Source organism: Xiphias gladius, chromosome 15 (assembly GCF_016859285.1).
Source record: "Xiphias gladius isolate SHS-SW01 ecotype Sanya breed wild chromosome 15, ASM1685928v1, whole genome shotgun sequence".
Classification (NCBI taxonomy): Eukaryota; Metazoa; Chordata; class Actinopteri; order Istiophoriformes; family Xiphiidae; genus Xiphias; species Xiphias gladius.
In genome coordinates this window covers 17426019-17438463 of record NC_053414.1, presented here as the reverse complement: position 1 = coordinate 17438463, position 12445 = coordinate 17426019, and the positions used below count along the sequence as shown (strand labels likewise).

Here is a 12445-nt window from a genome sequence, read left to right as displayed (position 1 = left end):
GTAACCAAGTCCCAAAAAATAGTAAATGGAGAAGTTGTGAAGAAAAATTACTCAACTGCTTAGTAATAACTGTACCACTTCTCATTATTTTTTATGAATAATCAGAATAAAGTTACTGTTGCAATAGTGACCTAATAGTAGTGACCACCTTGTTGAGTCGTTAAATTGTCTGTTTAAAAAGAAAACCTGCAACCACATATGGTGGAATAATTTTTTGCTCTCATAAACCACTCATCAGAGAAAGCTGAAAGCTGGAAGCTGTCTGGTTTTACCAAAGGGGTTACATACTGTGCATTCAAGTCAGAAAATTAATGATAAAAAGTAAACATTTAGGTCCTTTCATGAAGAACATTTGTTTATTTGTGTAAGGACTATGTTGCTATGTTGAAAACGAAAAACGAATAATACTATGATTATTACTAAAGAGGCCTACAGGGAAGTGATCCTTACTGCGAAATAAGCACCAAAGAAGTTAAGAGACTTCAGTGGACACAGATGTATACCACAGTGTGCATTTTATTGTTTGTTTTTAGTTTTTTTCTTTGACTTGAATCATCCTCCCATCCTGGCTTTTCCTGCTGCAGCTTTATCTAAAATAAGGAGGGATTTTTTGTTAACTCTATAAAGAGAAGAAATTCCAGGTCCAGAGACCTGTTTGATTACACTTAAGAGTTATACATTGAAGAGTTGGTTACACATTATCCTAACACTGCAAATCATTGCCATCCCAGGACAAATTCCAAAATTCCAAACAATTCCACCTCTACTTCCTTCTCTGTCTCCCTCCGCTGCTGCTTGTTTCTCCTACAGTTTCTGATGTGTCACGTCTGCAACCGCACTGCAGCAGAGTGTATTGCTCTGTGTGTATGTGTGTATTTTCTTTGACTTCTGTTAGTTTGACGTCCTGTACGTCTAATACTACCAAATTTAGGGAAAGACAGAGAAGACACAGGCAGACATAGAAAGCTGGAGGCAAGCAAGCAAGAAACAGGGACAGAAATAGAGACAGAGCAAACACCTGACAGAGAAACATAGTCAATTACACAAAGAAACGAAGAGTCAGACAAAGAGAAAGGCATGTGTGTGAAGAAAGTGCACTTTGAACATTCTATACCAGCTTTTTATCCTTCACTCTGCCTGACCAACTTATTGTGGTCATCGGATTTTTGTCCTCTTTCATAAAACAGTCCCACATAATATTGTCAAACACGCATTTCACTGAAACCTAAAACTCACTCACACACACACCCATTCACACTAGGAAAAGAACAACATGGGTTTTTGGTCTCATGCTGATATGAACTGTTTGCAGTTTTTTTTTTTTTCTGATATAACAACTGACGTGTAATATAAAAAAAATCTTGTTTTCTTTATTAAATATGTGTTGATTTTTCAAAGACATTACTCACTTGTTCAAATATATGAACAAATATGTCACTGGGTTTATGTATTGGTATTAGATTTACATAATCAGTTTGAAAACATCCTGTGGGAACTTTTGATGGGCATAACTCGATTAATCTGTTTAAACAATCAATAATTTAATCGATAATGGAAATAAACCTAACCCTAACCCTAACCCTAATACACACACAATGCAACAGGGTGCTGGAATTGCTCTGCTTCAATTTAATTAAGAGTTTTAATTAAAAAGATGTAGTGGGTTGAAAGTAACATCCTCTGTGGCCAGCAGCTAGTCCTCCTCCGTACGTTTCCATTTTACCCCCCACAGAACCCGGGGGTCTAATGAAACCATCCAGGACGCTGAGACACCGTCACCCTCCGCTGGTTTCCAACAGAGGAAGAATTATGAGACTGATCACTTCCTTGCTTTCTCCTCTGAGGAGAAACAAGTGGTGTCTGGTGTCAGAGATAAAACTGTCCCCAGAGTATTTCTGGAGTCTCATAACATCCAGTAATGTCTGCCTTTATCTAATCCATTGTAATGCAGACAAACATTAGACTAATGTGGAAAAGTGGGCTAATCTGAGAGACATCCTGACAAAGGACTTAACAACAGAAAGAAACAGACACAAAGTCACATTTCTAATCACATATATCGACACAAAAAGCTTCAGATTTAAATGCAGTAATGAAGCCCTACTTTGCCAGGGATTCTTTATTATGGTTATGGCTAAATTTCTGAGGTAACACTTACAGAATGTGGTGTAGCTGCAGAGCATTGGCAGCACCAAGGTACCAAAATTCTGTACCCATAATCACAGTACAAACAATTCTTCTTGAGAATATCATGTCTGTTATTTAAACAGTAGTAATAAAAACAGTGAAAATTTTCCCCTAACTTAATAAATAGAAAAAAAAGGCAAAGTGCTAACAGCGTAGATCCTGGGTTACCACAAGAGCTGGCATAGCAACCAGCAAAGCTTTATCTGTAAGGAAGTCAAATACTTTGATCAATATAACACTTAAAAACCAACACTGTTGCTCTTAATACTTAAGGAAAATGCCACATTGTCTACATCTACTTGTGCTTTCTATCTAGATGTTTTCTATCACTCTCTTTCACTGCGGTTTCTTGTTTCATAGTTGAACAAGTCTGATAAAACCTTGAATTGTAAACATGCGGGACAAGACTCTGATGAAAGATTTCCATTGTGACACTCACAGTCTGTTTTTACTGTAAGGAAGCCAGAGAATAAGTGAGGAAGAAAGAGGCGGGAGGAGGACCGAGGGGGAGAAGATTGCTGGGGGGAAAGGGTAAATCAAACAGATCGAAAAGATACAGGTTGAAAAGGCAATAGGCAGAGTAAAAAAGGTGAGAGAAAAAGGGAGGAGAAGACACAGGCAGATGCACTCCTCTGTATTTATGCCTTCACTGCCTTCACCTTCTGTAGAGTTCATTACCCTTGTTAGTCCTACTGAAGGTTCTTTCCAGGCTGAACATTCAAAAGTTTTTATATCGAAATCCTGTCATTTTAAAAATGCGAGAGCTGCAATTTTGAATTTGTTGGGAAAGAAACATCACTCTGTATCAAAATGATACAGAGTTGACTGTCTTTCAAAAAGATCAATGACTCCCCCTCAGGGTAAACAATCTAGTTGATTATATCACATTGTTTTCAGGCAGGCATTTAATGGCTTGCTAGGTGAGTGTAACCTCTGTGCACATCATATCATTGTTTCAGGGATGTGAAGTAGCTCGTTCTGTCAGTCAGTGAAGTCAAAGGCGTTAATTTCAGTCAGGTGGCGTTAGGCCACACACACACAAAAAAAAGAAAGAAAGAGCTTTTAGCTACATCTAACAGCCTTTATCAGTGAATGGCATTTGCTCAGTTGTAATGGAGATGGTTCAGCTGTTATCATGTGTCCATAGCAGATGGTGCTGAAAGCTTTGGAAGAAATTTAGAAAGAAGACATGGATTTATGAGAGTTTTTGTCAATCCTGAACACTGTCAGACGTTATATACAGTAATATCTGGCTAAATGTGAGCTAATTTGAGCAGTTTTTCTACAGAGAAACTACTGTAAGTTTACTTTGACATCAACTGGCTGACTGATTTGCAAATGGGAAGGGAGGACTGGATTCAAGCAATCGCATCATTTCATCTGGTTCTTTTCCAGACACTGTAATTCTGCTTGGGGTAGCTGTTTAGTACTTTGTATACCCCCATAAACTGCTTGGAGTTGAATTGATAATGTAAAAAATAATCAGAATGTAGATTATCGGTTAGAAAAATTGCAATTAGATATTTTCCCCACGTTTCATGCCGAAGGTTCTTAACACTGTGAGCGTTAAGCGGTGAACCGAAAAACCTAGCTCAAAAATGTAATATTTTCAATACTGTGTCATGCTGTGTGTGTGTGTGTGTGTGTGTGTGTATGTGTGTGTGTGTGTGTGTGTGTGAGAGAGAGAGAGAGAGCGAGAGAGAGAAAAGCCCAGAGTGAGAGAATGACCAACATTTATTTTTAGCTTTCAAGAACCGAGTGCGTCATGTGATCCCCCTTCTTCCCACTGATTCCTCCTTCCTCTCCTTCCCATTCCTCTGTCTCTCTCCCACAATCACATCCCCTCTCTCTCGTCTCCCTCCTTCCTTTTATTTCAAAGTGAGGGGAAACAGAGTCACGGTAACACTGGAAGAACACAGAGATGAAAAACTGTCAAGAGAAGGAAGGGCAAATCTTTATCTTGCCTAATGAAGGAAAGCTACGATATGGAAAAAGAAAACAAGTACACATACAAACATATATCTGTGTATATCTATATATGTATGTATAACACTGAGGCAGACTGGCATACACCTCAGCAACAGCTATCATCTGTTACCATGGCACTTGCAAATTACAAAAATAACGACGGCACAGCCCAATTTTCACAGAAACTGGGATGGACTCTGAGGGAGGGTCAGTTATTAATCAGTGGACTGGAATGACATCAAGCCAGGAACAATGATAATAAAGTCTCTGAAGAGAATTCAAATTCAAAATATCTTTATTGTGATGGATTCAACACTGCAAATCTACCCAACTGTTAAGACAAGCTGAAAGGGTCACATAGAGAGGCAACCAGGCTACTGCACAGATACACAAATAAGGACGGTCATGTGCACAAACACACACACACAAACAGATTAGGGATTTCAGACACACACACACACACACACACACACACAAGAGCACACACATACTTTCATACACACACAGGACATCACAAGCAAATACAATGTGACAAAAGATAGCAGAGAGAGTTATAGTGACAAGACACTGAAGAAAGCTTGAAGGCAGAGGGCAAATATTCAACTGATGTGAGGGATTCAGTGTGCACAAACGCACACACACACACACACTCACGTACTTAAGTGTTGGCTTTCCGTGCTCCCTCTCTCTGATTATGTCTCTCTCCCTCTGCTTCCTATCCTTTTCTTCCCCTCTCTCTCTCTCTCTCCATTGCTTCCTCTCATTCACTGACTCATCTGCTGCTCTTAATGAAATGCTGCATAATCAGGATTGCAGATTGCAGGACTGTGACTGGTCCTATAAGCGAAATGCACACATGTGCGTGCAAAACCAGAAACACCAAGCACACACACACACATACAGCGCCTTGATCTGACTGTATTTCGGACACCAATCCTACCCTAAACCCTTTTCAATTATATATACTCATACAAACACATGTATGCACTTGCATAGGAAACACACACACATAGTGATGGAGTAGGGTAGACAGAAGGTCATGATCCTTCCACAGAGAAGAGAATCAGAGTTGCAATTCTAGGGCTTATCGCTGAAAGAGGGTTAGACCATATCCAACATGCCAGCACGGGCGGTATGTAAACCTCTATACACAAACAAACACAGGAAAGAGAGAGAGAGCACATGTACTTCTATCTTTGTGAGGACCAGTTTGAGTTGTCCTTTGGCCGGTCTTCATTTTCTGACACAATTTCAAATCGCTGTTTGACCGTTAAACCTTGGTTTTAGGGTCCAGGTTAGAATTAGGTTTAGGTTAGGGTAGGGTAAGGGGCTAGGGAATGCATTATGTAAATGAGTGACCTCACAAAGATAGAAGTGCAGGTTTGTGTGTGTGTGTTTGTGTGTGTGTGTGTGTGTGTGTGTGTGTGTGTGTGTGTGTGTGTGTGTGTGTGTGTGTGTGTGTGTGTGTGTGTGTGTGTGTGTGTGTGTGTGTGTGTGTGTGTGAGTGTTTGTATCCATAGACCCACACGCATATGTGGTGAGATAACCCTTTGCAGTATTTTTGGAAAATCTATCCCAGCATGCAAGTGGTGAGACACTGATCCATCTGCCGAGGTATCTATTACCAACACTGCGCTCAGCAAGCGGGAGGGTCAACATGTGCAGAAGAGAGACAGAAGAAGGGAAAGAGCAAAGGATTGTTTAGGGAAGGGAGAGGAAAGCAGAAACAAGAGAGATGCAGCATGAGGGAGCAAAGAAATAAGAAACAGAGCGATGGAGGAAGGAAGGCAGGGATAGATGGTGAGGTATTAGTGACTAGAAGTAAGAAATATGACAGCGTCTTGTAAATCACCAAAAAAGGAAAAAAAAAAAAAGGCAACAGATATGAAAGAGAAAGAAAAAGAAAATGCAAAATAGGGACGAAGAGTAAATGCACAAGTGCAGAGAACATGGAGAGGATGAGAATGCTGACGAGGAGGGACATGGGGAACTGCTCAAAAGAAAGAACGGCAAAATACTTGCTTGTTAATAAACACCTACTTCAACACTATAACAAACCATACATTTGAATCATATCAATGAAACTATAGGGAGTGAGGCAACATGTGCAAAACCGCCAAAGTAATTTCCAATAAATTGTAACAAATTAAATTTTGGCTAAAAAGCTCAGCTCACATCTACATAAGCCTGACTCCTTGTGTGTTATAAGAGTCATGGGTTATCACAGGCAAGCAAGTGCTGACAAAACATGCCATTGGCTGAAAAGAAGGAGGAACAGCAAAGGCACAACATACTATTGGTTAGTAATCACGAATATGCTTTTGGCAGTTCCTGGGTCATGTGTGTGTGGTGTGTGTGTGTGTGTGTGTGTGTGTGTGTGTGTGTGTGTGTGTGTGTGTGTGTGTGTGTGTGTGTGTGTGTGCGTGCTTGTGCATGTGTGCGCGTGTGTGTGTGTGCATGTGTGTGTGAATATGTGTGCCTGAAGCAACCAGGCCGGTGGCTACAATTACAGTGACGGATGTGAAAGAACTGGGTCGGCTTCGCAAGAGATCTGCCCCTGGGACGACAAGACCAGCCAGAGCCCTGAATCAATACAGACCACAAGCACTCGCACACCCAGGCACACACACAAGGTTGGATGTGACAAAAATTTACATAGAAACCGAAGGACAGATTTGAATAACACAAAAAGGATGTGTACTACACACCACAAAAATGCAAGCAGGCAAACCGATAAAGCATTTACTTGACACATTTTCAACCTTTTTCGTCTGCAAACACACAGAAAAGTTAATCAAATAAAATCCAGATGAGTCTCTGGCTCTGTGTGCCTGTCTGACTCTGACTCATTGACCTTCACCCCTGCGCACACACAAACACACACAAACTTGTCCTCAAAGCCTCAAAGCCTGTTTCAGGAGCAGTAATGTTCACAGCTCATCCACACATAACTTGGTGATACTCGGGGCCTGTGTTTCTGTTCATGTTACGCGTGTGTTTGTGTTCCCTACCTCTGGCAGAAAGCTTCTTGGTGTTGATGATTTTGGCAGCATACTCCTGTCCGGAGGAGATCTTCACGCACCTCCTGACCACAGAGAATGCGCCCCTGAAATTAATACACACACAGAATCACGTATTAATGTATTCAAAAAGGTCAAAGAAACGATATAAGGTGTGATCTAGACCAGCCGGTGTACAATCAGCAGGTGTTTCAAAACAGGGGCTAAGAAAAGTGAGGCTTATTTGAAAAAGCTTGGCCTGAGTCAGCCTAAAAAAGGTGAACCAGATACTTCATTCTTCTTTTTAATTTGCCAATAAAAGGAGCACGTGTCAAATTATCATAAATCTGACATTCACCGCTGGTTATGACTGCTAGTCTGGATGGATATGTTTCCACGGTAACATATTTAAACCTGCTTCATAAAACAGGGTTCTGTGATTCACTGAAATAAACCTGGCTTGACTAAAAGTCTTGCTTTGTTAAACAGTCCTCAGATGTCATAGATGACTAATCACAATTGTGGCCAAGCTAAAATTTTAAGTTTTACAGGCACAGTTCCATATGAATTTACACCAAAAGTGTAGACTCAGTAGCAATGCAGCTACTCACACAAACCCACTCACCAAAAAACACCTACAGTACACATTATCCTCATCACTACATGGGACCGCTAACACCAACAGAACGTGCTTTTGTTTCAGCCATGTGTTGTTCCGGGGTCTCAGGCACATGTATGACGACCAAAAAACTAGGTCAGCTATATTTGAGGGAGGAGAAGAGCAGAGTGCCGCATCTCTCATCTCTAAATGCAACCATGCAGCGGGCCACCTCAGCTCCACTCAACTCTGCAGCCATGCACGCCGATTTACTATTCAACCTCCATCTCTGACTGCGCATGCCTTTTCTTTCCAAGAGAATCTGCCCCCCCCGGAAAATCCTGTCTAGCCCCAGACAACATCAGAGATATCACCAACGGTTAGACGCACTTGGATATAGACATGAGGCAGGCAAAGCTGGGAAGACTCATTACCTCAAATGAACCCCCTTCTTGCACTTACTTTACTTCTAATGGCTGCCAACTGTGGCATGATGTTAAACCACAGTGTCATATTATTTGGTTAAAATACGAGGAATAAATGAAGCTTTGTACCAATGTAATCACTAGCTACTGCTAAGTATATAGTAATGTGTACCATGACCATGTTATCTAACATCCTCTGGAGTGAGCAGCTTGCCACTAAAGCTTACCTCTAATTTATGGGGGATTTGGTAAAGGAAATGATCATAGCATAACATGTTACATAAGAATTTCACTCGACTATCCTGCATAGTTGGGCAGCATGGCACTGTGAAATGCAGATTTTTAACTGTGTCTGTTAAATGAGTCTGTACAGTCCTACATGACAGAATGTGCAATAACGGCACAGTTAAATTACCCGTGCTGTTGTGTTTCAAAGTTAAAGGCATGCTAGCCGGAACAAGGTGGAGTGTTACCAGCCAAACCATCGGCAGTGAGGATGTTTCTGTGTTTTCACAAGTTAAGTCCAATACGGCTCCAAAATTAGGTGGCATACACTGTACATGACCAGCTTGGAACATCTGATTATGCAATTTCATAAAAATGCTTCACAAAGACGAAAACATTTCTGCATAGGGATGCACAGGAGGGGTTTATGGGCGACCCAAGGTCACATAAGCTCACAACCGTATGTGAGACTAAATATCAACAATTTGAGGATGTTTGTTTTCAAAATGTTGATATAGTGTGAATGTTGTATTTTCATTAAACAGATGTTTTTTTTTACAGCATCTAAATATCTTTTGAAATAATCATTTCAGGTTTATTGAAGCATTAACAATGTCCAGGTACTTGGTCAAAAACATTGTGGTATTTTTTCATTCTATCAGTACCAGCTAGTCTCTACTGTATGTCAGTGTGGGGGAAAATGGTGCTGCACACAGTGAGAGGACCAGGTGAGTTAAAAGGTACTATAAAAGCAATATGGCTGCATTATTAATGACAGATGGTGTAAGATGAACACAGGATAGGATCATAAAGGCAGGGGTCTGAGGCTGTAGACTAGATTTCTTCTTCTTCACTATAAAAAGGCTTCCATCAGTGTATGTGTGTGTGTGTGGGGGGGGTTAAGTTCCTCCTGATAGAACGCTAAGCGGGAGACACTGAGTAACTGGGAGTACACTTGCATCTACTGTATCTGCCCAGGCTGCAGACAACTGGGACTGTGCACCACTGACCACGGGGTTGCACAGTCACACGTACCACGGGCCTGAACTGCAGGTCAGGCACTGCATGAGCACACGAATATACACACACATACAGATATGTATACAAACCTAGACACGCGCCCCCCAAAAGGGGTATAATACTCATCCATGAGCGCGCACACACATGCAGGTACGCGGATCTTTCGCTCCCACCCTCTCTCTCTCTCTCTCTCTCAGGGGTGAGGAATTCCCTGCCTGTGTCTGATAACTGACCGCAGCTCGATGCTCGGCTGGGGGAATGTGTCACCGCCGACTACATGCTGTCGCATTACTGAGTGTGTATTTCTGTCAGGCGGGAGGGGGGAGGACTTGGGGGGAGGGGGGAAAGGAGAGATGGGGGGCACTAAATCTCACCATTCCACGCACCCAGGTGCATTTCACCCCGGTTCAATTTACAGCAAGGGAGCTCCTCGCCCCCCTGTGCCACCCCAAGGGTCGAAATGAAACATCAGTGGCTGCACAGGATGGAGGCGAGTGACGCCGCGCTCGACTCGACATCTTCCTTCCTAATCACGAAACGTAAGCGGGGTTTCAAATGCAGGATTGAGTCAAACGGGATGCCATTGCACGGGCCTGCATGGTACATGATAGCGTATTTAGCCACCCCTGCAGCGTAGGCTCCATGACTACACTATCAGCAGAGCGCACACGCACACTCACAAAAAACGCACAGACACACAGAGCCCGGAATCCACATCCTTAAGACAGGGCGGCCTATTACATAATAGGCTGGCATTTCAAACGGGGATGATGCCAGATGATAAAAAACATGCGTCCTTACTTCCCCAGCTCCTCGAACAGCTGATATTCGTCGGTAAATCTCGTGCAGATCGTTAACGCCATCCTGAAGGAGTTTGCCAAGGGGTGTGCGGAGAAGCGGAGGAGGTGCACTCACAAACAGTATCCACCACGCACAGTCGTCAACACTGCCCGGTTTTGTCCTGGACCTGCACGCCGAACGGAGGGAATCATGCACAGCTGGGGCGCATCGGCAGGAGCTCTGGTGGGATGATTTCTGCGGCAAAGCACTGCCTGCGCGAAAGCTTCCGTCTGGGCGATACCGTTTGCTGTGGCTTTATTTCCTTCACATGCAGCAGCTTGTCAGAGGTCGTGGACGCAGCATTTTGTGTGCATATCGCTGTCTCTGGTGCATGTCAGTCCAGCGCGTTGTCTCTCTGCGCGCCTCAGACGCCGCACTACCGCACCTACCCCTGGCAGTGGGCTCAGCCCCACCCCTTTGCCTGCATCCTCACACAGGCCAATAACAAGCATCTAATAATAATAATAATAATAATAATAATTTCTGAAAAGAAGATGGCCAGATTGTTTATTTAAAACGAAATTTAGCAGGAACACACAGGGAACACTATACGCTCTGGAGCTGGCAGCTGAAAGAAGTCGTTTATTTAAACATTCATTAAATTATTGTTAATACAAGGCTGAAGCAAAAGTAAGGCATTGTATCAATGCTCAGTTTTTACATGTTTTCTTAAAGTTGGAGTTGTTGATTTGTTTGATTATTTTTTTTTGCTAATCAGGGCAAAGTAAAGTTGTTGCTTAGTTCATTAATTCATCCGACCAGAAGTCGACTTTTGACACGAGATCACGAGTTGAATTAATATTTATACAGCGCTTAGAGTTCACTAAATTCATTCAAGTATCTAATCAAACATGCATATTAGCGGACTTCCGGGCATTCATTGCTCAAGAGTTTAAACTCCCCAAAGACCCCTCTGTTTATAGTTTGAAGTAAACAGACAAGATTCAAAATTGCTCTGTCTGTAACACATCCTAAGATGTCATGGTTGTTGCTTAGCTTAATAATCAAAACAATGCTCACCATGATGAAGGTTCATATTAAATTCAGTTTATACTGAATAAATTCTTAGTCCCATACAGCTAATGTGAGTAACCTCATGTGAAGTCATTGAGATACAGGTTGGAGGCGTTGAAGTGTATGTTCCAACTGTGGGAAGTTTTTCACAGCAAATGAGCCTGCAATTCATCAAACTTGAAAATGTAGGTAAAAATTGGTGGGAATCACCGATCGCTGTGCTGATTCCAGTCCCTGACCATGCAGCTCGTTCACTGAGCGGCCACCGCACCTCAGTACATACAATGGTAGGTGAATCGATCCCCATTCAAAGACACTTCAGTAGGTCCGACAGTAAATGAACAGTTCACCGTTCATGTGACAGTGCAGCACTGAATCTGATCCATCTTCAGTTCAGCAGCACGTCCAGTCTGTTGCTAGTCCAAGCTGTGGCGTTGAGTCCAGTACAAAATATACATATATATATATATATATATACATACTATATATAAATATACTATACAAGTAAATAAGGTCAATATCTCAGCAGCCTGTTATTTAAGACTGAGCTATGAAATAAGGATTGTCTTTGTGGCTTTCGCTCTCTGTTAATATGCTCATACTTAAATTGACTCAAGGCCACAGGGGAACTTACATCTTGAAGTTGAACATGCTTAAAATGCTTTAAAGTACAGGTTTATTTATCCATGTGACAATAAACTCAGGGCAAAGCCCCTGTGGCAAGACAGTGAGGTCATTACACATGCAGCATCACATGCTGTGTAATAATGACTACAACTTCCTCTTGGCACTTATTCAGTTCCTCCATGAGGCACTCCAAGCAATTCCTCACGTGTATTAAAGAGTTTTTACTGAGAGAATATTGAATTATTAGTTATTTTTGTGTTATAAAACACATGTGAAAATTTCTGTGTAAGACTTCACATCAATTTTAAAATGATAAATTAAAGCCTTAAGGAACAAAATTTCTTCTATTTGTCTTATTTACTGTTTTTTATTTACTGTGCATATTATTGGTTATTTATAATCCATTATGCCTGAATTCAGGCAATATTCTAAAATTAGTGGCAAAGAAAAAAACAATATACATGCGAATATATCAGTTATGAGAAGCTTTAATTCTTGATTGATCTTGGAAATCTCATGACTACATCCTTGCAACAGACATG

The 12445-nt window shown here is 41.7% G+C and overlaps 1 protein-coding gene across 6 annotated transcripts in view; it reads right to left on the bottom strand.

The window, feature by feature from the left end:
• The window catches only part of camk2d2 (calcium/calmodulin-dependent protein kinase (CaM kinase) II delta 2), a 34236-nt gene extending 23589 nt beyond the window's left edge, over positions 1-10647 (bottom strand). For 4 of the 6 annotated variants that reach the window (XM_040145003.1, XM_040145004.1, XM_040145006.1 and 1 more), the window contains exons 1-2: positions 10224-10645; positions 7167-7261 (exon numbers count right to left, since the gene is read on the bottom strand). In XM_040145003.1, the coding sequence (XP_040000937.1) occupies positions 7167-7261; positions 10224-10285 (157 nt within the window). In that variant the 5' untranslated portion in view covers positions 10286-10645. Of the gene's footprint in view, positions 1-7166; positions 7262-10223 lie in introns of all 6 variants that reach the window. The other 2 variants (XM_040145008.1, XM_040145005.1) reach the window with 2 other exon arrangements.
• Positions 10648-12445: the final 1798 nt, after the last annotated feature.